The 27,925-nt window shown below is 38.3% G+C and overlaps 2 protein-coding genes across 2 annotated transcripts; both read right to left on the bottom strand.

Annotated features, from left to right (window-relative positions):
• Positions 1-365: 365 nt before the first annotated feature.
• On the bottom strand, positions 366-3,462 carry LOC144020338 (long-chain fatty acid transport protein 1-like). Its single transcript, XM_077523713.1, has 4 exons — positions 3,453-3,462; positions 2,128-2,322; positions 615-761; positions 366-523 (listed from the first exon to the last, which is right to left on the bottom strand). Exons 1-4 carry the CDS (start codon positions 3,460-3,462, stop codon positions 366-368), a joined length of 510 nt encoding a protein of 169 aa, XP_077379839.1.
• Positions 3,163-21,236, bottom strand: LOC144021214 (adhesion G protein-coupled receptor E5-like). Its single transcript, XM_077525319.1, has 17 exons — positions 20,786-21,236; positions 17,267-17,341; positions 16,348-16,494; positions 16,135-16,263; positions 14,408-14,551; positions 14,272-14,315; positions 13,586-13,696; positions 13,353-13,506; positions 13,159-13,278; positions 11,151-11,350; positions 10,822-10,980; positions 8,756-8,950; positions 7,046-7,263; positions 6,798-6,956; positions 4,759-4,927; positions 4,587-4,685; positions 3,163-4,488 (listed from the first exon to the last, which is right to left on the bottom strand). Exons 1-17 carry the CDS (start codon positions 20,817-20,819, stop codon positions 4,447-4,449), a joined length of 2,199 nt encoding a protein of 732 aa, XP_077381445.1. The 5' UTR covers positions 20,820-21,236; the 3' UTR covers positions 3,163-4,446.
• Positions 21,237-27,925: the final 6,689 nt, after the last annotated feature.

Raw genomic sequence — 27,925 nt, 5'->3', positions numbered from 1 at the left:
CAACGTGAACAGTCCATGCTTTTGTCCATTATGTCATTCATTGCATCATTTTGCAGTGCTTCTCCTTCTGCCCGCTAGATGGTGCTAAATAGGCAGGATAAAACAATGAATCAGGCACTGCACAGTACATAGCTACAAATAAAATAAAATAAAATAAACGGGTTTTAATGTATGTTTTACCTTTTATTCCCAATTTCACCTTAAAATGTGTAAGCATAGTTCAATATCTTATATAAGGACTGAATTTTGGTAGGTAAATAAAGTTCCTTTCTGCAGTACCACTCATGCAAAATCCCATTTTATTTCCATTTTTATTGCTCTCGTATGAGGACTTGACATGGTTAACAATGTCTGCCTCTTTAGTCTCATAGACGCACACGCCCCTCCGTGATGGATTCATATAGTTCATCAGTGACAGCCTCATAACACTGAGCAGCGCTGTTAAGAAAATAGATCTTTTCTCTGCAGTTTTGTGACTTGTAACCTTCCTTCTGCAGCCGCATCTTCTGAATCTTAAAGGTGCCTAACGGTGAAGCAGAAAAACAATATTGTGAGGTTTTTCCTTCCCGTGTGAGTGTGTGGTTCTACCGTTTAAGTATCCACTGGTGTCTCACCTGTAGTGTCGACAGCCGGCATGAGTCGCAGGAAAACGGGACGAGCATTAGGGGCAAGGGCTTCTTGGACAGAGGACAAGAAGGCATCAAGATCAAAGTGGCCTCCTGCATGTGCGATTGCTGCCATACAGGCTCTTCCCTCCACACCTGTAAACAGTGCTTAATTTATTACTTTAAAGTGAAAGCCAACCCAAAAAAATGTTTTTTTTAAAGTAAGCTTCAGAAAACTGGTGAACCATAATTGGTTGTTACCTGAGGCCTGACCAAATGTGCAACAGTATTAGTCAACAATAAGTGACAAAATGGCTGCCGTGTGAGAAGGAGAAAAACGTCTGGATTTTGCTGTTGAACTTATTCCACAAATGCAATATTAATCACAACACCATATACGAGTGGTAGGCTTTGGGTTGATTCCCCTTTAAAAGTACAATTGGTAAAATAGTGTATACGTTTGGTCAAAAATAACCCAATTTAGGTCTAAAAAAAAAATCATCAAAAACAATAATAAGATAAAATAAATGGAGCATTCCACTAGACCCAACTTGCTGTGGTGTTTTGCACAACACAAAGCATAAATTAGGGTCGTTTTGTACAAAACAATTAAAAAATAAAAAAAAATAAAAAAAATAAAAAAGGATTAAAATTTATGTTAGCATACTATGCTATTGCTAACATTTGGCCACCTAGCATCGTAAAAGTGAGAACGTACTGTATGTGAACAAAACGTGAAATCTCCCGAAGCATTTAGTGCGCCGTTTAACAAGTATTGACACCTGGAAGTTCACTAGTTCATTAAAATGTATGTTAGCATACTAATGCTATTGATAACATTTAGCCACCTAGCATCGTAAAAGTGAGAACGTACTGTATGTGAACCAAACGTGAAATCTCTCTAAGCATTTAGTGCTCCGTTTAACAAGTATTAATTGACACCTGGAAGTTCACTAGTTCATTAAAATGTATGTTAGCATACTAATGCTATTGATAACATTTAGCCACCTAGCATCGTAAAAGTGAGAACGTACTGTATGTGAACAAACGTGAAATCTCCCTAAGCATTTAGTGCTCCGTTTAACAAGTATTGACACCTGGAAGTTCACCATAGCTTCATGTGAATTCAATCTTCCAAAGACCTCAATGGGGTATATGCCACGGAAGAGGCGGGACTGTTTTTGCACATCAGTTTGTTTCATGTTCGGTTTGCGACGTGTGGGCTACGTCAAAAATACTTGTGCTTCCGACTTTGTGCCCCCCGGTTGCGCGTTCGCAAACCGGACCAGAAACAAACTGATGTGCAAAATCACGTCCCGCCTCTTCTGTGGCATATACCCCATAGGGACATAAATTGGCACAAATAAATGGTTTTACAGTAAAGCAGGGACAGCAGTTAGCCTGTATGTTCAATTATTCTTTTTTCAGTTGCATAAATGTTTCGACGTATATATCATTTGGTGGATTTCTTCTAATATATCATCGCACATTGCATTGTGATCATAAAGCCGCGCCACTCGACCTGGCACACAAACTCCATAGACGGCGACGTCAGTGTGTCCCAGCAGGCCACTGAGGACTCCCTCCACCTCTGTAGTGGAAACATTCTCCCCTCGCCAGCGGAAGGTGTCGCCGCAGCGGTCCCTGAGGTACATGTAGCCGTAATCGTCCATCACCAGTACGTCACCTGGGAGAAAACAAGACGACACTTTTTTCCCTACAAATAGTTAATCTAAAAATAGAAAGATTTTCTTTCAGACACAAAAATAAAAGCAAGTATGAGCTTTTTTATGGCCTCATTGCTACATATATTGAAGTGCCAAGTAATTAGTTGTTAGCATGTCATGGCAGGTTGAATCCTCCAGTTGCCATCCACTCATAAACACAGACAGCCTTGTGGCCATGTCTTGATGATGCACACTATAAAATCTAAAGCACTGTAACAAACCACTTCACTAATTCAATAACGTTGTAGGGCTTGGCTCACTGAAAAAAGTGTTTTGTTGGAATAAACTGGTTGGTTGAAAGCATCATTTTCAATTGAATGCAAATCAAACACATTTATTTTTCCCAAGCCAAAAAAACAAATTTACTTTGGAATAAACTAATTAAAGTCACTGCGATTGGCCGGCCACCAGTCCAGGGTGTCCCCCACCTACTGCCCAAAGCCAACTGAGATAGGCTCCAGCATCCCCCGCGACCCTTGTGAGGAATAAGTGGTTAAGAAAATTGATGGATGGATGGATCTGTTATTGTTTTTTTTTGGGGGGGGGGGGAATTTCATGAATCAAAAGTGCCAGTGGTATCAATACTTGGTATCTGTATTGATGACTCAAGAGTTGATGAATACTCAAACTGGTATCGCTCTGGAAAAAAAATGATATCGAACATGCCAAAAAAAAAAAAAATCAATGGTGATGAAGTAAAAAAAACAATCCTCTAACTTGTTTTATTATTATTATTATTATTATTATTATTATTATTATTTTAAAATTAATTATGATTTGGACTTGGGAACCAGAAGGTTACATGTCACAAGAGAGAAAAAAACAACAACTAATTGTTGGAGAAATGATTACTCCAGAAATTTTAATAAAATATCTGGTGTGTATTCTTTTTTTTTAGATAACAGTACCAAACCAACAAAGTAGAAAAATAAGTTTATATACATCATAGTCAATCGCCAAAATCTTACATTCAACAGGTGCCAGAAAACACAAAGCGATACATGAATAAAAAGTGGTCACACAAAAAATGCAGCCAGACATCGAACTCAAGAGTTGTTAAGTTGTCAAAGACCTTGTGAAAGGCGGTCACATGACAACATGTGAATGTAAACAAACATACAGGCCAACATCAGTTACAGGAGAAGATTGTCCAACTCTTATTTGAACTGACATAGTAGGATTCATTTCTATAAATTACAAATAACTTCACATCAAGTAAACTGTTGTAGAAGAAAGAAAGGTTTTCAAGTCATAAAGCATGTTCAATGAAGAAAAAGTGCAATGAAATTATTTACGGTGTACTACTCCCTAGCTTGAATCTTTACAGTAACCGTGAAGCAAAGCAGAGAGCAGCCATAATGACATGACTGTGGAATTTCATTCCACAAACACAATTTCAATAACAGGAAGTTGCACAGTCAGCGTTCTGTAGCTCTCAAGAAATCCTTTTGGAAAAAAAAAAAATGTCCCATCGACCAGTGTCTACAGGCAAATGCAAACCTAAACAGTGTACAAAATAGCCATAAACGATTACGTAGCAAATACCTATTTTGTTTCATAATTGTATCTTTAGACTCTCGTTTTTGTTCTGTATTTTATCACACTGAAGGCCCACATGAAGTTTGTATGAATATGACTGGAGGCACTTCATAAGTTATGTTCGATATTCGCCATTTGTTTTTTCTCGCCAAAAAAAAAAAAAAAGCAAACCCCATACGGTGAATACAGTGGATGGAAACAATTCTTGATAAATGGCCAAAATATCTTGCTTGGAAAATTCTCATCAAACACATCCAAAACTCCATAATGTCTTTTCTAAACATAAATAAATCAAAAAGGGGAATATAGCTTATATCATAATAAAGATTTGTTCAACTTTCTGAGTTGTTCTTCATAACTCCACGGCTCTTCAGGCCATAGTGAAATTATTTAAAAGCACTATCATCTTTTCTTTTCACATGAAACACTCGCTTTGTCAGAAGCACCTGAAAGCAACATCTGGATGCTTTTGGCTCATTCATTGGTTTTAAACAAAGTAATGGTTAATTTTGAGGATTTAAAATCTAATATTAGCTACACGTCTTTCGTGAGGACTACTACAAACAGAGAGCGCTTCATATGTGGGATTCTCCAGTGTTCTGCCCACTCCGAGAACCCTAAAAAAAATGAGAGACAAAATATTTTTACAAACAGATGGTGATGAGTTAGTTGTTAAGAGTGTGTACTTGTACGTGTATGTCGGTATGATCCTTACTTGTGACTGACTATTGGATGGATTTGTACTGCTGAGGTCTGAGTATCTCTTCTTGGGTGCACAGATGCAGGAGAAAAGGTTGTAGTACTCCTCTCTAACCTGCAGAGGGCAGCAGAAAACAATGAGGACTCATCACCGCGATATTTTATGTATTTAACAATCTGAAGCCTACCTGTTTAGATAAGAGGCAGTGCATGATGAAGACCAGTGCTCCCTGCAGGCTGTTTAAGATGGTGAATATGTACTCGACCACTACGCTGCCCTTCTGAAACAGGAAGGCTCCAAACACCCACATAAGTCCAAGAATGCACATCTGGGCAATGGCTGTCACTGTGAAAGCTCTGCAGAGGAAATCAAATCGTTGGTATGGAGGCTTGTTAGTAATTTGCATACAAAAAAAAGAGACCAAATGAAAATAAAAATATATATAAACAAACGCCTTCTTCCAATTAACCATTCAGCAGGACCTTGTTTGAAAAGAAAAACTCTTACATTTATGTTTTCAAAGCTTAATCTCAACACATGCAGAGAGAATGTATGTACAGTGCTATGAAAAAGTATTTGCCCCGTTCATGATTTGTGATTTTTAACACATTATTAAAAGGGAGAGTTTGCAATTTTCTAAAAGAAGGCTTCAAGGGCTTTTTTGAAAGGTGGGAACACCAAAAATGCCCATCCCTCATTTGCCTACAATTGAGTGTAAGACTAGCAAAGAGAAGCAGGGCGAAGGGACCTCAGCCAAGTGAGAGAGAAGACTGAGAAGCAACGTGGAAATAGCGACGTTACTGCTCGATAGGTTAGGTCAAACTGGGTAACATGCACCCTTGAATATGGCATCCATAATTCCCATTCTGACCACTAGATGGAACTAATTTTAATCTCAGAAGTCTTCCCGGACCAAAGCAGTACTTGTTGAACTTTGTTTAGAAATATTTATAGGCTATTGGTCGGCCAGAATCCAAAGAGGTAAGATGATGTCATATTTTTACACTACAAGTCTATGCTTTTTTTTTTTGTTCTTGTTGTTGTAAGGATATGCATAATAAAACTTGGGGAAAAAAATAAATAATAAATACATACATACATAAAATGAGGGTCTTGTAGAGGGTGATCAATCTGGTTTTTTTTTGGGGGGGGGGCTTATTTATTTTTCAATATGTAAAAGTGTAAAGTATGACTTTGTGTGGAAGACACCCCCCCATTCTAAATGATTTAGTTCTATAATGGGGCAAATTCCAAAACTATCTGCACTACAAAAGAAAGCGTAATTGCCCCCTGAACAGCAATAATTCACGCATTTGCGATAAACCGTGATGAGCAGTTCGCATCGTTGTGGAGGAATTTTGGCCCACTCTGATTTGCAAAATTGTTTTAGCACAGTCATATTGAAGGGCTCCAGAGCATGAACTGCATTTATGGTCAAACCACAGCATCCAATGGGATTTTAAAAGGGTGTTTTCAGTTTTGAAATCTCTAGCAAGATTTGAATGTAGCCTCACTTCACTAATCTTTCTCAGCCTCGAGTCTGACCAAAGCCACGCACTGACGTGAACGCGCCTGATTCTTTAATGTGGCCGTTCATAATGGCATACAATTATGAAAGTTGATAGTTATGATAAGCTTCAAAAAAGTTGCTGCGTTAGCAGTACTAAGATAGAATTAGCATTGTGGACCTTGTGAGAGCAAAATTGTTTTGATAATTCAAAATGTTTAAAGTGGAAGTCAACCTTAAACCTTTATATGAGACCTCACTTGATTAAACATGACATTCTGATGAATATTACATTTGTGGAATGTGAGTTATGAAGCGAAATCCAGACGTTTTTAATCCATCTCAGGGGGCGGCCATTTTTCCACTTGCTGTCGACTGAAGGTGACATCACAGTTGCTCAGGGCTCAAGCAATGACGAATCACAGCTCACCTGTTATATGAAGCTGCACTGTGATTGGTTGTTACTGTGATGTCATCTTCAGTCGACAGCATGTGGCCAGATGGATAAAAATGGCTGGATTTTGCCGCTTAACTCATATTCCACTAATACAATATTAAACAGAATAACATATTTAGACTAAAGGGGCTGCATAGAACATATTATTGTCCCAAAAAAAAATCAGAAATCAAGAAGGGTCAACTACTTTTCACTGCACTATGTGGAATACAACACACAAAGGGAAGCATGAAAAAAAAAAGAAGAAGTTGCGCTCACTGACTTTAATTTATTGAGCTTGGACAGATCCGGGTTGAGGCTGCTGAACTTCTGGGCCAGCTTCCAGACGGTGATGATGAAGAAGAAGACGTTGAGGAAGATGATGACGCACACGGGGCCGTAGAAGCTCCAGATGAGGCCGTCTTTGAGGGATAGCCAACAGCTGCAGAGCAGACGTGAGAATCACAGTTTCAAGTAAAAGCAGATCTTCGGTGCTCACTTAACTTCTGATCCTTTCGTAAACACACTTACTGATCCTCAGTTCCGTATCCTTTGGGTCTGATGATGGCAGTTACAATGACGACAACCAAGGGTGCCCCGTAGCCGAAGAGGAATAAGTAGAGGGGCCGAATGGTGGCGTTAAAAACCAGGACCACCATCCGATACAGCTGCACCCCCTCAAGCAGCATCCACGCAAACACTCCCATGAAGAAAAGATGGAGCATGGCAGCAATAAACCTGCAGCCGCCCTGTAATGCAATATAAACACATGAGGAGCGGAAGCAGCATGGAGAGCGGCGGAATGAAATGACTCCTGCTGTGTTTATACGAGCTGCCCTAACCTTATAAAGACACTCCTTTCAATGAGACTTTTTGGTCTGTTGTTTGAAATTTGGTTAAAAGATAACCACGACAGCACAAGACTGAGAGCTTTGAGGATTAAAGCGGTTATAGCAAGTAACTATAGGCTGTGTTTACACTGCACGTTTTTTTCTTTGTGTTCTTAAGAGGTTTCACATACACATTTTCCAAATAAATCACGTCCACATGGACCTTAAAAAAACACTGAAAAGAATGTCATATAAAATTCATGCAACACTACCCCATAACTACACAAACACTTTTCTTCTTTTCATTTAGATTTATTTATTTATTTACTTAGTTTTAAAGTACTGTAAGTGCAGTGTAATTAGCATTTAACTAGTAAGGCAAGCTTCCAATTTAAAAAACAAAAACATTTTTTTTGTCATATATATTTAAATTGTCATTATGATTTTGCAGTAGGACGTTGTTAAATATCATCATCTGTGGAAATATCAGCCCTCTCTGGCCCCATCTTGTGGCTCTAATTTGATATACAACAAACAAATGAGAGACGAAAGGCATGATTTGCATAATTTGTCACCACAGAAAAATATCTTTTATCATAATGGAGTGTTACTATAATAATAGGCTGCCTCATAAGTTATGCTTTCTGTATCTGAATTGTTGTTTTTCCTCGGGCACTGTAGTTTTTTTTGTCTTTTTTTTTGGGGGGGGGGGTACAGTATTCAATTAGAGGCATAAGTTAGGGCTGTTAAAGGCTGATTTTTTTTTTGTCTTTTTTTTAAATACATAATATTTGCCATGTACTACTATCAAGTCATGGCTGCTTTATCATAATGAGATAAAATGTCTTTTTCTTTTCTTTTTTTTTTAGGGGGGCGGGGGGGACAACATAACCAACCCATCCTTTGGAACATTTTTTTAACATTTAAGAATAAATTTAATTTAACTTTTGTGCATTACTTTATGGAATAATAGAATATCACACAATATTACAGTAACCTAGCAATATTCCAGCTCTTTATTAACATGTAACATCTTATGTTACTGAAATGTTGGTCATTATGGTGGTACTTTGAGAGCTGAGTTCTTTTTAAGGTGGTACTTGCTGTCAAAATTAAGGGAATCGTTGCATCATAGCAGCTGCTTTTTTCTTTTTTTCAAAAGAATACCAAAGTTATCCTTCCCTCAATGTTCAAGAATGCAATATTTCTAACATAAGATTTTTTTTGTTTGGAGATCTCTTTTTTAATGTCATGATATCGTGATGAGTTGCCTGTAACGTTAATAATAGCTGAGTTTTGAACTGTTCAGCTATGCAGTACATAAACGATGAGAGCAGCCGCTCAACAAATTCATCAAGCTAAGACCGGCATCACATGCAAACAATGTCACCGTCCACTTGAGCGAACATACCTCAGGCTTTGTTTGTGAAACGCCGGCCAGGAAGATGAGGTCGGCAATGAAGAGGCAGATGCAGAGGTGCAGGTGGATGGTCGTGCGTGTGCCTTGTATGGAGCGGCAGAACTTGAATGTCAGGATGCAAAGACTCAGACACAGCAGGGAGAGGATCAGTCCGATCTTTGTTATCAACCGGATCGCAAAGGATTGCTGGAAGGGAAAAATAAATATTTCAAACCATAATACATATGTGTTTAGTATTTTTAGCAACCGTGACTAATGTAACCTTGTTTTGAAAATAAAGGCAAATGAGACTAAAAAATTGACTGTGAATTTACTAGGGGTGTGAATTGCCTAGTACCAGACGATTCGATGCGTATCACGATTCATAGGTCACGATTCGATTCGATACCGATTAATCCCAATATGAATTTACAAGTCGATTGTTACGATTTCTTTTACTCAATTTAGAAAATACCATTCAGTAAACTTGTACATGTACACTGTAAGATTTGTATGAAAAATTATTATGCATTGATCTCAATGGTAATCTTCAGTGTTATAACTGTGAGCCACTGTATTTAACAAACAGGTTGTAACCTTTTTCATGTTAGAACAGTATTGAAATAAAATATTAAGCCTTAATGTTCCATTAATATAACATTCTTCCATGCTTAAGGTCTGAAAGTTAGACGTTTTGTTGAATATTTTTTAATCAAAAATGGATGTTAAAAAATCGATTCGGTTGCCTATTGAATCGATTCAAGAATTGTGTGCTGTAGTATCGCGATATATTGCCGAATCGATTTTTTTTAACACCCCTAGAATTTACAATTAAGGACTGGCAAAAAAAAAAAAAAAAGTTGCCAGTTAATTATTGTAAAATCGCAATTACTGTAAAAATTATTGCAGCATATTAATGTATTTTTACAGTATATAAATTACAGTCACTTATAGTATTATTTTATACACAGTAAATTAAATAGTAATGTTACTCTTAAAAAAAAAAAAAAAAAAAAAAAAAAAAACTATATTAGGTCCCAGACTAAACAGAGCAAACTTTACACTTGGAAGAGATTAAAATATATATTATAAAAAAAAGAAAAAAAATATCAACAATCACAGAACCTTCAGTTTGGGATACAGCCAATCTACCCACTGAGCCATGCCACTCCTACTGTATTTCAGTATAACGCTGGTGTCAGTTGGAATCTTCGCCTCCAAGACCATTTTTGGTGTCAATTAATTAACCATTATAGGCATGGCATGACTAAAGTGGTAGAGTGACTGTCTCCCATGCTGAAGGTTGTGGGTTTGTTACTCGAACAAGTGATTTTGTGTTTTAATAGTTTACTCTGTTTAGACGGCGACCGAATATAGACTTTTTGAGTGAAATTTACTCTGTGTATAAAAAATACAGTAACTAACATTTATATACAGCAAAACAAAAAACATTTAAAAAAAAATACAGTAATGTGCTGTAATATTTTTTTACAGTAATTAACTGAGTTGAGACAATAATTAGCTGGCAACATTTTCATCAATTATTTACTGTAAATTCTACTACTCCAGCTTTGGAAGCAAACAAAGAGGAGTGATGTATTTTGTTCATTGTTGACATACATCAGCATGATGGCCTTATTTTATTTCCTTAAAAATTAGAGTTTAAAGCAGGGGTGTCCAAACTTTTTTTTTTTTTTTTTTTTAACAGTGTCCTGAACAGCTTTCTATAACCAACAGATTTTGCAAGCTATTGAGATGGCCGATGTAACTCACCAGAAAATTTTTATGTTCATAATTTGGACCTTGATACAGAGCAGAAAGTGGAAGAAACCATTGTTGCATGTAAAAAATAATTATCCTTATTCACTACAGTGTTATGAAGAGAAATACTGTTACTTGTTTGATTGTAAATAGTTAATTTACATCATAGCAAAGTTTTACAGTATAAAAAACAAATGTATGCTACTTAAAAGTGGATGGCGGGCCACAAATAGCCCCCAGGCAATAGTTTGGACACCTCTAGTTTAAAGTACATCGATATGTCTGTATGTATTTGTAGGGTGTTTCTTGTTTCTTACATCTACGTGATAGTGAGCCATCAGAATGGCGAAACTGCTGAGATGTTCACATCGACACACTGTATGCGTGAGGTTGGATTTCTGTTGATGGCAACCATCTGTAGCCCAGGCACCTCTGTCGTTCCAATAAGCGCAGATGTAGCTTGCTTCCGATTTGTTCTAAACCACACAAGCAAAACCACAACATCTCACTTTTCCGCATTGCATAGCTCGTGATTGCAATGATTAAAGCAAGGCGAGTGTGAACTATGATTTGCCAATTTCTGCCACACACTCAGGAGGGTCTGAGTTTGAAGCTCAGTTCAAGTATTGGTGTAAGTAGGACAAACCTGGAGATGTTTGAGTGTGAGGATGACGGGGTGGCTCAGGTTCTGAGTGGATGGGTTGGACACCACGACGGACACAACCCGGGAGAAGATTTTGAAAGTCGGTTCAATGCCGTCTTTTTCAAATCCTTGGAGATTGTCAAAGGAGTGGTTGACAGATCTCTCCAGGTTATGGTAACTCAACAAGGCAGCCATAGCAAAGCCTAGAAGAGGACACCGTGGATATGTTTGTTAATAAGAACAATTACATCCACCAATCACGGACTGTGTAAAAGCCAAAGATACAGTAGCCTACATGATTTTGATTATCATTGTTAGGAAGCATTTTGCAAAAACCACCGTCATGGTCAGTGGTTTTGGAAGTGCCTGAATTTTGTATTTCATTAAATTTTGTAAACTATTAAATAAATTAAAAAATCAATATGAAATGTCTAAAATAGCCGTTTAGGATTTAGTGACTTCATTTATTTTGTAAAATGTTTTTTTCCCATTAAAAAAAATAAAAAATAAAAAATAAAAATGTTTTAATTGGCAAAGTTGTTTTATAAAATAAATGAAGACAAAGTTTTATATATATATATTAGGGGTGTGAATTGCCTAGTACCTGACGATTCGATTCGTATCACGATTCACAGGTCACGATTCGATTCGATACCGATTAATCCCGATACGAATTTATAAGTCGATTGTTGCGATTTTTTTTCATTCAAATTTAGAAAATACTAATCAGTAAGCTTGTAGAGTGTAAGATTTATATGAAAATGTATTATTTATTTATCTGAAATTTCAGTCTTATAGAGGTTGTAATCTGTTTCATGTTTGAACAGCATTAAAATAAAATATTAAGGCTTAATGTTCCGTTCATATAACATTCTTCCATGCTCAAGGTGTGAATCCTAAAAAAAAAAAAAAAAAAAAAAAAAAATCGATTCTGCCGATTATTGAATCGATTCGAGAATCGCGCGATGTAGTATCGCGATATATCGCCGAATCGATTTTTTAACACCCCTAATATATATATATATATATATATATATATATATATATATATATATATATATATATATATATATATATAGATTAATCATGAAAAGACCTCAAAATGCAATTTAAGGCACATTCCCTTCCTTTTGACATGGAGAGTGAATTACAAAGTAGCCTTTGTCCAGAATATTGAAAAAGAATTAAAGTAAGCCCAGGTACCAGCTGTCAAACTCATTTACAGCGACCAGTAACAATTAAGGCACTCGTTGGTAATGCTAACAGCTAGCCGCTAGCCACTTACATCGGAGACGTCTGCAGTATCATACAATGACGGCATAATTAATTAGCAGTTGAACATGAGTTTGGGATAGAGTGTTGATGCTGGTCGCAACTTTCATGTCAATCAAAACTACGAACGTCATAAGGGAAGTCATGCTAACCATCCCGACACGACGTGGGCCACTTTCAAAGTATAAGTCTACTAAGTCTATTTACATTGCTGTCAGTGTATTATTTGGCAAACTTTATTTTGAAGTTACCCTGAGCGTAAGCTGTGTGTTGCATTGAGTATGTTTCAGCTTCCTTGACATGTCTGAATGGTGTCTACTGTGAATGCGCACTTTGTTGTTTTGATAGTACGCGATCCGAACCGTGGGGCCTGATCCGAACTGACCATGGATCAACGCTGATCCGTTGCACCACGACTGTAAACACATCATTTTAGAATCTAAAGGCCCCATATTCATGCCAAGTGCAAGTCTAGTGCAGTGTAACACCAACTGCACCACAACTTAGACCTGGTTTCACCTACCAGTAGTCTAAAGTCTAGTTGACTTTCTGTCACCAAATTGTCAGGTGCACCAGGGCATGTAACACAAAAAGTAATCCGCACAGTGCAATCTGCCAAATTCCCAAAAACTACACTTGCTCGAAAAGGAAGATGCACCCGTTTTTACACCGAGCACACGTGTGATGGCCCTAATTATTATTTGTTTTTGCAGGAAATACTAGGAAAACAGAAGGTTACCAGGATATGCTCCCGTTCCAGTTGCCGTTGTCCAGTCGGTGTCCAGTGCTGAGTTTTCATTCCCTAGATGAATTGGCCCAGTGGGTGGAGACCTTCCCCTCCGTACTGCAATCTCCACAGCTGCTCAAACAAACAAATCAACTTAAAGCGGGCAGCCCTCATATTGTATCATACTGAATAACGGTGAGTGTTACCTGTCTCATTAGAGCCCATCAAGGTGCGGTTGCCTCTGAGCTGTGGGCCAATGAGCCTGATGGAGTTTTCCATTGTGCTTAGCAGCCCATACATGTCTTCACTCGTGTCCATATGGACGGACGATAAGACGGTCTCTGATGCGGTCAAAAATCTCTGTGTGTGTTTAAGCGCAAAGGATGAGCAACTGAGACAGCGATGTTGTCTACATGTGTTTTGTGTTTGCTTTCCTGACCTCCAGTAGTGCGTCGCCATCAGCCTTGCTTCCATTGCTCGTATTTGGGTTAGACAGAGCCATGCAGCTGTTTCTCATCATGGTCTGCAGATCTGCCAAGCCACTGTAATACTGAAAGAGGATATAGGAATAACACTATTCAGCTTTCAAAATACGCACTTGATTTTTGGGGTCCAGTGTGAAAATAAAGAAAGTCCGCCTCCCCCTGAAATATTCCATTTAACTGATTTGTGCTCATAGTGGTAACATGCTACGAAAGATTGTCTTTATATGTAAAGACAAAGTCAGTTGTTGATCAATATTTTCTTCACACGTTATCAAAAATGAATTATACAGTGAATAACATTTTAACCATTCATCAAAAATTTGTGATAACTAAACAAAAGTGTGAATATAGTTAAAGTTGAAGTGAAGTAAAAAAAAAAAAAAAATTTACAATAAAATGTTCCATTGCATTCATGGAATAAGAATTAAGCAGCCAAATCCACCCGTTTTTATCCATCTCAGGGGGCGGCCATTTTGCCACTTGCCGTCAACTGAATATGACATCACAAGGCAGGGGTCACCAATGTGGTGCCCGTGACCAGCAGTCCCCAAGGCATTGTTTAACATTCTTTCCATCAGAAATGGTACAGTACATACCAAAAACTTAACTGAACTGTAATGAAAATGAGCCAAGATTTTACCTGCGAAGGTACACTGCTGCCCTCAAATGTTTCACAATCCAGTTCTAGAGGAAAAATGTCAAATGTTTCAGTGGGAGGATGCAGATTTTAAATAAATAAATAAATAAATAAATAAATAAATAAAGCAAACACTCACTAGTGCATGCAGTGCCTCCATTGCCATAATTGGTGTATCCTTTTGCGCACTTGCACCAATAACTTCCGTTTACATTTTTACAACTTCCTTTACTTCCACAAATGTCTTCTTTTCGATTCTCAGCTTCCTCGCATTCATTGACGTCTGAAGGAACATAAAAACAGACGTGGAGTTGCTTACATGACTTGGCACAGTTGCACAATCAGTAGTGGGTTAGGTTAGCTAAGCTTAGGTACAGTTGAAGCTAAAGTAGATTTTATAAAAGTATTTATTTTTCTTATGACTTTTAATTTTTACTCACGACATTTGAAAACAGGCATTTCCATCTTTCTACTCTTTACTTTCTCAAAATATGCTTGATACTTTTTTTTAATCTCTACAGATGACAACAGGGTGTTAAGGACAAACTGGAGAGAGGGAAAGTCTACGGCTAATTAGCATTAGCTAATGTAGCGTATTTTAAACAGTGAGTTATCCATGTTAGCAAAGCTATGGGAACACATTGCTGTTATAGCCTGATCCAACATTAGCTTGCGCTTGGGCAGACACTGTAATGTTGCTTTTCAGGACTGTCAAAATTAGCTTGTAGTACAGCTGTGTCCGGTGTTTGTTTGTTTTGTTTTTTTCTTCTCAAGTATGAGCACTGGCACTGCAAGTAAATGAGGGAAACTTCTTTGCTAGCTATTGTATATCTTCAACCGTAAACATTTAATTTACTTTTGTGCAATATTTTTTTTTCTTTTTCTTTTTTTAAAGTTTTCACAGATTAAATCAGCATCTCTGCTTTTACCAGAATATTTTCCTCAAGTACGTATCTGTACTGCTACATAGGTATAGATTATAAGTACTTTTGCCACCTATGTGCACAATCAAATAGAAGAATATCAAATGTATCAAACATTCTGCCTTCATAAAGATTGTAGCGTTTTGATCGGCACTCTCAATTAAACATTGACGTGTGCGCAGTGGGATACCACCCACTCTGCTGACCAATCCGTCATGTGCTTCTGTTTGTTTTTCTACTGTTTGAAGGAGATTAAAAAGGTAGTTGGCATAGCTCAGCTAAAAAGCCTCAGCTCCTTCCATCTAGGATTAAAAAAACAAACAAAAAAAAAAACAAAAAAAAAAACATGTTTTTTGTATTTTAAATCATCGTGTGTAATTGAGTAAATTGTGTATTTAACTCTTTCACTCCCAACCATTTTCACTTAAGTGTTTTCCTGGATTTTGACTGATTTTTCAAGGCCCGCGAAATATTATGTTCTATTTGCTGTAAAAATATGGAACATACCAAAAGAGAGATTAGAGTCTCTTCTTTTATCAGGGAAAAAAAAGTACATTCCTATCTGTTTCCGCTGTGCAGCAATTAGCAATATAACATAGCTAAGTTTCATCGTTTTTCACAATTCTGCTTAGAACTGTGGGAAAACTGTGGGAGTTTTAACATGGCCTGGTTGATCTCTTATACTCTGCTGCCACTCAACCATTTTCTGCAGTAGAGAGACTGCATCAAAGCCTTCTCTATGCTCTGGCATAAAAAAATAATAATAATTAAATAAATAAAAAAAGGTATAAATATGTCTTTGGGACACTTAAAACATTTAAAATATGACGTATTTATACGTTTTTGGGAGCTAATGAGTTAAAGCTCTAGAGTCAAAACTGTGTGATCATGAAACCTGATCTAACGCAAAAGGTCAACACTTAAAACGCAACATGGTAATCACCTATGCAGTCTCTGTTTTTGCTGGTATTGGTATACCCATCTGGGCAGCTGCAACTGAAGCTTCCAATCCGGTTGATACACTTAGCCATGTGACCACAGACCTGTACGCCGGTGTCACACTCGTTTTTGTCTAATGGAGGAAAACACAAAAGGACACGTGAGAGAGGTGAGACCGAGAAACGCACAACTGCTCAGCCCAAACGTGTTCGCTCACCTTGACACTGTCCGTCAACCCCAGTGAAGTTAACGCTTCCGTAAATGTTCCTGAAGCCATCCTCGCATTGGCAGTAGTAGCTGCCGTTTGTGTTGATGCACTTTGTGTTTTTGCCACATAGTCCTGCATCGTTACACTCATCCACATCTGGACAATTGGAGGAAAGTTGGAATAGAGTCAATTATGACCATGTGGTGTTGGCATGATCCAATACAGTACTGCAAAAAGCGGCCTGTGGCGTTCTTATTTAATGACCTTTAATAATCTCAAATTTAAAGAGGAAGTCAAACCCCAAAAAAATCTTGAAAATATGTTCTATGTAGCCCCACTAATCTAAATAGGTATTTTTGGTTAATATTGCACGAGTGGAATATGAGTTAAGCAGCAAAATCTAGCTGTTTTTTTTCATCAAGATCAGTAGACGGCCATTTTGCCCCTTGCTGTGGAGTGAAAATAAAATCACAGTTGCTCAGTTCTTATGTAACATCCAATCACAGCTCAACTTCAGAAAACAGGTGAGCTGTGATTGATCGTTGCCTGAGCTCTGAGCAACTGTGATGTCCTCTTCAGTCGACAGCAAGTGGCAAAATGGCCGACCCCTGAGATAAAAACGTCTGGATTTTGCTGCATAACCCATATTCCACAAATGTAATATTAATCAGAATGTCATGTTTAGACTAGTGAGGTCACATATAACATATTATTGTCAAGAAATGTTAAAGGATGACCAGCTTTAATTATGAGCTGGAAATTCACATTTTTACATTTAAAGTGGTTGTATGAGTTAAAGTTGAAAAGTCACTTCAAACATTTTTTTTAAGTAAAGCAGAAGAGCTTTTCCACACCACTCCAATTAGCAACCTTATTAAGTAAAGAGATATGAAGGAATGTTCAAGTTAAGCAGAGTAAGGTTCATTACCGACACATTTGCTTCCTTCCTTTGTCATGCCACTGTAACACTGAGGCATGCATCTCTTCATCATGCACATTAAACCTGCAAGGGGGGGGAAAAAAACATGAGAACCGTTAGATTCTAACTAGAAAACACCCATCCATCAATTTCTACCACCTGACTTTGGGTGAGAGGCATGTGCCAGAAAAAAAAATACAAACACTTTTGACAGTGAGGCAGACATGCAAACCACTATACCCCCATCACCACCACACAACCCCATACCTACCAACGAGGGAAAAAATAAGGAAATAATTCATGTTCACTACAAAGTGGACATTAGTGTCTGAATTCTATTGCTGTTCCTTCCTTTGTTGTCTTAAGTCACTTCAGCTGTGCTGTTTATTTCATTCTGTCATTTTAATTGTTTACTGGTTGTTATGGTGAGCACTGCTTCCATGTGTGAGAGAAGTGCTTTTATTCGTGCTACAAACACAAGAAGTCATGAAGTACCTCACATTACCAGTATTCAGTATTATTGTGTATATTTAAATGCCGGCATACAATAGAAATTGGACTCTATAGAAATTTGAAAAGCTATGTAAACAATAAACTCAATGTAAACAAAACCCCAAAAAAAAAGAAAAGAAAAAAAAGGTATAAAACAGTTGCAACATTTGCTCAGGCCCGATTGCACCAGTTCTTCCACAAGAGATTGTCATGCCACAATATGTGATTTTTGAGGCTGCGGGGTTTTCTTGTTAGTGGAAGTGGCGACATGTTATCTTTCATTGGCATGCACGTGACTGACAGTTACCATGTGTCTTCACCAGTGCGTGGGCGTTTCTTGTGAAAGTATTTGCATACATTATGTAATGTCCTGTTCCTCATACACACTAACAGTTGTGTTAAAGGGGAATTCAAGGAATGAATATTGTGATATGCAATATGAATGATGCAGCAAAATCCACAGCTCAGGGGGGTGGCCATTTTGCCACTTACTGTTAACTAAAATGTCATCACAGCTGCTCAGGGCTCAGGTAACGACCAATCACGGCTCAGCTTGTGAATGTCACATGACCAAATTCAGAAAATAAGTGAGCCATGATTGGTCGTGTTCCCTGAGCATTTGTGATGTCATTTTCAGTCCACGGCAAGTGGCAAAATGGCCTCCCCCTTAGATGTATAAAAACAGGTAGATTTTGCTGCTTCATTCTTATTCCACAAACACAATATCAATCAGATAATTAGATTAGACTAGTGGTGGCGCATATATTGTGTTTAAAAAAAAAAAAGTGTTGACTTCCTCTTTCCAGTTAGTTTCACAATGACATACAATCCGTTTCACAAACAAACTATTTAATAAGGAGAGACCTAATGATGTAATGGTTAAGTTGAGAATTGTAATTATGGTGCATGTTTTTGTGTTATTTAGTATGTTTGCAACCATGACAACTTCCCCCCACCCTCATGCACTCGATTAGCCACACAACAGGCATGTAACACAGAATATGTTTGTTGCACAGCTCCTTGTCCTGTGTCGCCCTCCCCTCATCCACAATGGGCCCCCTGTTTGTGGTGGGGTTGGCGCTCTCAGTGCCCCAGTGAAGATAAAACCAGACAGAATTTGAAAGTAAGTGTGCCAAACTGCCTCCAAGTGTATGACTAAAAAACACAAGATCTGAAAACAAAGTGTGACTTTGTTTAATGTTTGTAGCTGACGTCCATTCAGCAGTCAGAACAGAGGATGGTTTAATATGAACTAGATAGTCCGGACAATTATTATTTACCGGATTTCAGTTCTGTTTCTCTTGCTGCCGCATGCAGTGCCAATAGTTCACGACCTGTCGCCTACTACTCAGCATATGACTGTGACTCATAGACCTAATCCCAAAACTAATTTTCACTTTGATAAGCAGTCTTGTGATAAATCAGTTGCATGCTGACCAAACCGCACCTGTTGTTCCTCCTACACACAAATGAATACTTTTTTTTTTTTTTTTGTCCATAACTTGAATTTGACAAAGTATGATCAATTTAAAACATGAGCAAACTTATGCGTACAGAAATTTGTATGCCTTGCGTCTGGTCCATATAAAAGTATGTGTCTATTCAACTTCTGCTTTTAATAGCAGCTTCTTAAAATGAGAGACAGAGTGAAAGACAATCGCCAAAAGGAAGTGCCACTCATTACCTCATATCTTATAAATAAAAGTAGCTGGGTATGAATAATTTTGCCCTTCACTTTATATACTTGCACATCACATGGAGTTAGTGAGAGACAGAATAGAGAGGCTATTTTTAATATTATAAAAATAAAGCGCCCAAAACGCCACTTGGAAATTATTATAGTGTTTTTGTGGTGGAAATATATATTGAGCAATCAGCAATATGGCTATATGTATGGGTACTTTATCTTTTAATTTTCTGTGCCTTTTACAGTTTTTTTTTTTTTTTTTAATCGGTTTATTATTTATATTGTTGCCTCTTGTGTGCCTTTTAGTTGATTTGCGTCGGTTTTAATTTGTGTACAGCACTTTGGTTGAGTTGTTTTTAAATCGCTTTTTAAATTGGATTAGAGTAGATTGGTTTGAATTTAGACAACATAATACAGGATCGTGCTTGACTGTAGAATATCTTGAATATCTTGCTCTTGAGAAGTGCAGTACATAAATAAGATACAATATTGTATATTAATTTAATCCAATACAAAAAAGTAGATTAGTCTATATGGCAAAATTAAATACTGTAGTAGCATATTTTGTTTTTACAACCACACAAAATAAAAGCTATGTGTTTGTGCATTAATTTAACTGTGTTTAATAAATTATGGTTGACGTTTGCGTTGGAGTTTCTAACATTTGAGGTCATATTAGTTAACACATAATGTAGTTTTGTTTGTTTTGTTTTATTAACTTTTCCCTTTCGGACACATTATTACAGGTTACATCATTATATTTGCAACATTGACATCCAAAAGAAGAGCTGAGGGGTAGAAGCCATGGCTTATTAATAACCCGTTCACATCGATTCTTACTAAACGCATCAGTCATATACGTTGATTAGAAGTAGTGCCAAATAGTAGTTTAGATTGAGTAGTGCTTCCTGCGTCAGCCAAACCACAACAAAATGCTATCTTTATCACGAGTGTTTATAAAGATAACAATTACTTTATAAACTTATAAGCTTTAACAACAAGCAGGGTTTAGAAACAACTCTTGTATTGAATTTCACTGTATTTCGTGGTTGTACTTCAGGTGGTGACAACAATAGCACACAGTCAACATCTACCGTATTGAGGTCGGATTCCATGACCACATCTTCTATAGCCTCAGTCTAACAAGGTGTGACCAGTGTGACACTTTGTCACAGCAGTGAGCGCATGAACATGTGATAAGTCTGGCAATAAATGAACCAACTGCTGATTAGATTAAATGGAAATTCAATCATGAAAATATTGAATAAGCCTGTTTTCATCCTTTTCATTTCTTCACACTGTCAAACAGTCACACACAAACCCAACAGTTAAGCTTATGAATGACTTACCAAGAAAAAGAAAAAGCTCTTTTCCGCCGCCCATGTCCAAACAATCAAGCTGCAAGCTTTGTGATAAGAAATAACTGAAGTCCTCGGAGAAGGTTCACTGGAATTTAGAGTGCTTAGACTCCACAAAGGAGGCAACACAAAGAGAAACTCCGGAGACTAGTGTGTGTGCGGGTTTGTATGTGTGTGTATGAAAACCACCACCAGCTTTTTTTTCCCTCTCAATCTGAGCACGCCTCCTCCGGGCCTCCCGCTTTTCTCCCTCCTTCTCTCTCCTTTCACACACAGTGCTTCCCTCGTCACTCTTTCCTTTTCTCTCCACCTTTTCCACACGAGAGTTTCTCACACTGGCATCGTATCACGTTGCCTACATAAGCCGCCTCTGTGTCTTCCCCGGCCTGCATACAAGTGTGCGTGCTCTATTTCAGGACCTACTGGCCTCTCCCTCAGGAGGCGCATGCAGAGGAGGAGTTGAGTCTGAAGAGGATGATGACTCACGCTCATTCTCAACAGCTGCTTTTTGACTTCCCGTAAGCAATCTTATGTCCCTTTCCAAACTCCTCCATCCTACATCCCCCCCACCCCCCCGCCTCCTTGCCCCTAAACATTTGAGATTTGACCCAGTTCCAATGAAGATCTTGTGTTTTTCCAACCCCCCCACACACAAGCTCGCCAATAAAGCAGACACAAAGACCTCTGATAAAGTCAAACCCCTTGAAAAGGTCACACAAAAACAAGTGTTGGTTTAAATGAAATGGGGTGGAAGTTCTCTTATGAAGCCACTTTAAAATCATAGTGGCGGCTCACCAGTAGTGATTGCTTGGCCGTCGCCCCAACAGCCATGGTGGTCATCACATTACTTTACTTATAAGCCAGAAATTAAATTGAAGTATTGATAAATTTAAACAAATGTTTTGAAATATACTGTCTAAAAACAGGGCAGCGCGGTGGTTGACTGGTAAGCACGTCCGCCTCCCAGTACTGAGGACTCGGGTTCGAGTCCAGGCTCCGGCCTTCCTGGGTGGAGTTTGCATGTTCTCCCCGTGCCCGCGTGGGTCTTCTCCAGGTACTCCGGTCTCCTCCCACATCCAAAGACATGCATGGCAGGTTAATTGAGCGTTCCGAATTGTCCCTAAGTGTGCTTGTGACTGTGGATGGTTGTTTGTCTCTGTGTGCCCTGCGATTGGCTGGCAACCAGTTCAGGGTGTACCCCTGCCTACTGCCCATTAGCCAGCTGGGATAGGCTCCAGCACCCCCCGCGACCCTTGTGAGGAAAAAGCGGTCAAGAAAATGTATGGATGGATGGATGGATGTCTAAAAACAGTTGGGTAAAAAAATACAAAATAAATACAAAATTGGATCAAGAATGGACCGACCCAACTTTGCAATGCTGAAGCATTCCCACATATGGTATTGTGATTTTGATTCTCCACACTTTTTTTGCCGCCTAACAACTCCCACATAATACATCCAATTTACACTGGTCAAATTTCAACTAGCTTAAAAGAATTCACGCCTCCCGGCGTATATATCGTCTGATTCCACATTTCTTACAGTATTTGCACAATTTAACTTGTAATAAATAACACAATTGAATTGGGTCAAAAATGGACTGAACCAACTTTTGATTTACTGAAGCTAAAAAAAATAAAAAGTTGGGTCACATGAAAATAATAACCAACAAAACAACCCAAATTTTAAGGTTGTTTTGTGGGTTATTCATTTGACTCAACTTTACGCTACTTTACAACACTTACGCTCTGGAGCAGGCAAATCTTTGCCCAGTGACTCGGTAAATGTTTGACTCTTCATTGGAATACATAAAAGCAAGGTGGGGGCCCTACATTACAAAAGATGATGTCACCACTGTCACAGCTCAATGTCTAGACACACACCACTTGCGTGTTCCATGCTGGCATGTCAACTTGCGGTTGCCTCAGGCTCATCATCATTGGTTTTTATTTATTTCAACTTTTACATCTCATTGTACCTCTGTAATTTGAAGGTGGGTTGCACGCATTGGTTACTTGCTTGCTATCAAGCAGTTATGCTCTCTTAATACCATTGATGTGCGGTGAGGTTCATGAATGGTGAGGCAGACTCTTCTGGCGTCAGCGGCACGGTACTTTCTGCTCTCCACCATGCACTTTGAGTCACTTTTCTGATCAACAAAAGGATTAAATATTTCACACATATCCATTAAATACATTAGACAGACAGGTACATGTGTGATCAAACATATCCTGGCGATATAAAGGCAAGCAAGCAAGCAATGGTTCTTGTGTGAGGGCTCACAATTGCTGGCGTTGACAATTCATGTGTGTGTAACTTCTGATGGCACATGTGCATGCTTATTTCCCCTTCTCGCCCATGTATTTGAAAAGGAAATGCGCAAATTCAGCTCTTCTATTCATTTTAATGAGGAAGTCATTGACATGTAGCATTGTGTACGAAAGACAAAATCATATTTTGTTGAAAACTTTGGTTAAAATGTGCAATGTTTATGTCTCTTTCATTGTATGTGTCAGATTTACAGTAAACTTCAACTGCAAGTGACTAAAATATGAATGAATGAATGAATGAATGAATGAATGAATGAATGAATGAATGAATGGTAAGAGGAAAGTGCAAACAGGTTCTTGTAATACTTTAAAAAGTCTGCTTTAATACATTTTAATCAGTTTATTTAATGTTTGTTTATTTATGTATTCATTTATTGTCAATATTGTTTATCAATATCATGGATTTTCAAATGTGCACTCTGCCTCGCTCCTGTTTTAAACGGTTCCACGTGCACTACCTCCTGCTTGTTATACTCGCTTGCGTAATTTCTTTGTTGATTTTTCTTTGTTTTGGCGTCTTCCTGGCTTCCCTCCTCGCTCTACTCTTCTCTTGCTTATAAGACAAACATTTTTTTCTAGCCTTCTATTTTTGCTTTCTGTCAATGCTTCTGTTTCATGTTTCCGCCCTTGTACTTAGAATTGTTTACAAATTCCTTACTCATCAGTCAACAAGGGAGGAAGGTGAGAAAGTGTGAGTGAGTTTGGTGGAGAAGTACCGGCAGTCTGGGTGTAATCTGTGTAATAGTGTAGTTTTGTCATTCACTGAAAATATTACTGATAGAGAGAGTGGCATTAACAAGAAGAAGGTTAAGACGGAAAATTTGAAATGCATCATGGGTACCTTAATCTTCTTCATTTTGGTTGGATAGTAACCCAAAATACCTTCACAGTAACATCACATTGTGCACTATTTCCATGTTTTTTGTTTTTTAAGTGTAAACAAATCCAGTTATTGTAAGTTTTAAATTCCTCTCAGTGGTTCGAGCCTGTCATGGTCCTTCACTAAGCCAAAAGAGTCGCATGTATGCTTATAGCTTTGTGTTGCTTCCTGTGTGAAATTCCCTTTTGTCATCTCGTGTTAGTGCTGATTTAGTTTTTCGATGTTCATTCTTGACTGTATATACTTTTGCTTTCATTAACATGTGAAATATTTTCATTCCTGGGTCCAAGTCATGATCCAAAACACTCACACAGAGAGAAATATTTTGGTTTGAATGGACTTAGGGTGACTTTGTGTCACTTTGAACTTTATAGCTTTCCTAGGATAGTTTGCATTTCTGGAGCTTACTGTAGCATTTTTGGAAGTTGTCCACCAGATCTACATTTTACATTCTAAGTCCATACGACCATTCTTCCCACTAACTTAAGACCAAGACTGGATTTCCTTAACATGGTTTAAGTGACACAATGGCGATTCCCAACCTATCCTTGGCTGTTCACAATTCTAGCCAATAGTCTCGTCTGCTTAATTTTACTCTCCATTGTTTAGTCCATCAGATTTTATGTTCACTGTAGTGCTAAGTCTTGCGACTTTACTTGGGCGCTCGACTTCCCTTTATAAATGTTCTTGCGATGTTACTAAAGTATACGCAGTTCCTCTACATGTGATGCAAGACAAATGCATTAACACAAAGATCTGCCAGGGAGAGAACTGAAACCGGAATGTCAGACAAAAAGTGAGGAGAAATGAAGGAGTTGAATTCTTTTGTCGTCCAGTAGCAGTGTCAGCATGTACGTAGAATGATAATAATGAAACAATTTGGATTCTAAGCAATGTGAATCGCTGGTACCTTATCTGTCTTCACTCTCATATTTTGGCTGATAAGACACAAGCATAAATGTGACCAATTTTCATATAAAGCAATTTGAGTGTTCTGAACCTTTCTCTCCATCCGGTGAGAGGAAACAAGCTACGATAACCCATTTTACATCTGTCCATCTCTGCACATGTCCTCATATTAGTTAGCATCATCTAAATCATATTGCTGACAATTGAAGGCCAGACGTGCGGCGACCGGTGGACGGACGAATGAGACAAATAACTCCCTTCAAGTCTGCAGGAAGAGGAGATGATGCCAGATGCGCACAAATACGTGAGCGGGTTTCAGCTTTCTTTTCATCTGTTACATTTGTGCTGATATGAAAACGCACTTTTGTTGCAGACTGAAGTCAGAGGAAAAAAAACATTGTTGAACATTAAAACATTTTAGCGGGACGTCTGCAGCTGACAGCGGATGATTAATTTCTACTTACAAACGATCCCCTGGAGACTTATTCAAACATTCCCGTGACCCTTGCACAGGCTAACGGCCTTTTAGCTTCAGTGAATAAACATTGACTGCAAGCACATTTTTGCTTTGATCATTCCTTTTCGTGTGTTATAATAGCTGAAGGCCCGGGTAGAAGGAGCACGGTTTTGTTTGGACAACGGCCAAAGTTCATTGAATTAGCAAGAAGTGGGGGAGATTGATCTGTTTTCCATGTGGAAGTTTACATTTTGTGACAAGTCACATTGGCGCCCCTAGTGGTCAGGTGGCTGCATAACATAACAACACTGAGAGCACAGCCTGACGGCTCAGATCATGACAAATTTTAAGTCTTGTTACTAACAAGAATATGCTAACAAGTATGCTAACAAGTTGTTAGCATATGTTCTGTTTGTGGCACACAAAATGGTACTATAAGGAATTGAAAATGTTCTAGAAATATACACTTCAAAAGTCTAGCAACCCTAAACCATCAGACTGAGCCCCTAACGAATTACAGTAACTTCACAAGTGTGATTTTGCTTTTTCTTTGTCCCCCACTCCCCCCACTAGTCAGTTATTTGTCTTTTTTAAAACTGTCGTCTGTTATTTGTGGAAAAGGTCGCCTTTAATCACCTTATTGTTTAAGTTATTTTGTTTTGGTAAGTTGTTTTGAACCATCTATGGGGTCGGCCATTTTGCTACTTGCTGTCAACTGAAAATGACATCACACTTGCTCCAGGCTCATGTAACGACCAATCACGGCTGAACTTGTGGATGTCACATGACCAAACACCGAAAGCAGGTGAGTCGTGATTGGCCGTTGCCTGAGTCCTGAGCAACTGTGGTGTCATTTTCAGTTGATAGCCAGTGGAAAAATGGCCGCCCCATGAGTGAAACGGGTGGATTTTGCTGCTTAATTCATATTCCACAAATGCAATATTAATCACAATGCCGTGTTTAGACTAGAGGGGGGCATAGTCAACATATTATTGTAAAGAAAAAAATTGGGTTGACTTCTTCATTAAGTATCGTGGCTGGTATTTGCAGCCTCCACAAGTACCGACTGGTTCCCTCAAAATAAGGCTAGTATCAACCCGATACTGATTGCTGGTATCAGTACTCACACATTATATGTATTTATAAACATGTTCTGGTCCTATTGTTGGTTGACCCAAATGTAGGCAAGCAGGGCGAGGAGGCAAAGAATGAGGTCAAAAAAATGTTTAATAAACAAAAACAAGGAGGCAAAAATGAGCTACAACCTAAGAAACCAAAACAACTAACAAAGTCTAAAGGGGTAAAATGAGATAATGCATGGAACAAAACCGGCAGCATGGCAGGAGGAAAATGACAATGAATCGACACAGACAGAGAGGAGACAAGAGACTAAATACACACACACTAATTGACACAACGAGACACAGCTGGGCAAGACACAAGTGGCAAAGGGTTCTGATAGGTTACACACGAGGAAGTGGGCAGGTGGGCAGGACAATGCTTGACCAGACAATGGGAGGCGCACAAGGAAAGCAGAACATAACAGATCATAAAAGAAACGTAAAGGAACATGTTGACAAACGCAAACAAAACCCACTCAAAACTAGAACTACTTTTTTTTTTTATTGTGTTATAGTGTTTTGCATGGTCAGCCCTCTTATCTGTTCAGTCTGTGTTTTAATGTCTGCCTAACACACATTTGAATGGACGTGTTTAACTTTGTCAATCAGCACTGAAATGAAGAGAAGGAGGTGGTCTCCCGCTCTCTTCCTGCAGTTTCCCCTTTTCATATGACTGATGGTCACACTGGTTTGACGTGCATGTGGGACTGATTTTCACTGGCTCCCGCGGGACCACAAACTCAAATACACATTCACACTAATGCACACAGACACACAGGATATTGCCATATGGAAACAGTGAATGGCTGCTAATCATACAGTTGCAGTTGCTGTTTATATCCTGTCAGTTTTGCAGACAGAGAAACAGATATGAGCAGAGAAAGGAAAAACTAACTTTCCGCTGTTTTTAAACAAAAACAAAAATCTGGAATCTGGTCTTTACATTTTGCCATCTAACAAATACAGTGAGACAGACTACTAAAGGGTGCAGAGTCTGCATTTGGTCAGTTTTTCATCATTAAGATAATTTTTGAGTTATTATTGCATGATATGTAACATCAAAAATGCTCTGAATATTTTATCTCAAGCAAAAATACATTCAAATGTAATTATTTCACAATATAAAGCAGCTGTAATGTGTCTTGATAAACAATCTCTTATTTCTCATGTCAAAAGTCACAAAGGAAAAAACATTACAGTGCACGTAGCTTTCATGCAAGATTTATGATAACCTACTTTTTTTTTTTTTTTAATAGGTTTCATTCATATGGGAGAAAGCAACTTTTAACTGTCAGCTGTAGTGTGACCGCTGTCCCTGAAAGGGTTAATATCTTGTTGCACTCTGGTCTTGGTGGGAGCGGCTCTGTCTCATGCAAATACTGCTTCCGTAGCTATGACAACAAGGGGTGGAGCTACGACATGCATCAAAGGAGG

The sequence above is a fragment of the Festucalex cinctus genome, chromosome 6 (assembly GCF_051991245.1).
Source record: "Festucalex cinctus isolate MCC-2025b chromosome 6, RoL_Fcin_1.0, whole genome shotgun sequence".
In the NCBI taxonomy this organism is placed as follows: domain Eukaryota; kingdom Metazoa; phylum Chordata; class Actinopteri; order Syngnathiformes; family Syngnathidae; genus Festucalex; species Festucalex cinctus.
The sequence above is the reverse complement of the archived record's forward strand: the minus strand, read 5'-3'. Positions and strand labels throughout refer to the sequence as shown.

Excerpts from the sequence above, each read along its gene's own strand:
- LOC144020338 (XM_077523713.1), bottom strand. Across the intron at positions 762-2,127 it reads CTATGGAGTTTGTGTGCCAG|GTGTGGAGGGAAGAGCCTGT; the intron begins GTCGAGTGGCGC and ends CACTGTTTACAG. Across the intron at positions 524-614 it reads GCCGGCTGTCGACACTACAG|GCACCTTTAAGATTCAGAAG; the intron begins GTGAGACACCAG and ends CTTCACCGTTAG.
- LOC144021214 (XM_077525319.1), bottom strand. The coding sequence starts at position 20,819 with ATGGGCGGCGGAAAAGAGCTTTTTCTTTTTCTTG. Across the intron at positions 13,697-14,271 it reads GCAGCAGTGTACCTTCGCAG|TATTACAGTGGCTTGGCAGA; the intron begins GTAAAATCTTGG and ends ATCCTCTTTCAG. Across the intron at positions 7,264-8,755 it reads TTTCACAAACAAAGCCTGAG|GGCGGCTGCAGGTTTATTGC; the intron begins GTATGTTCGCTC and ends ATTGCATTACAG.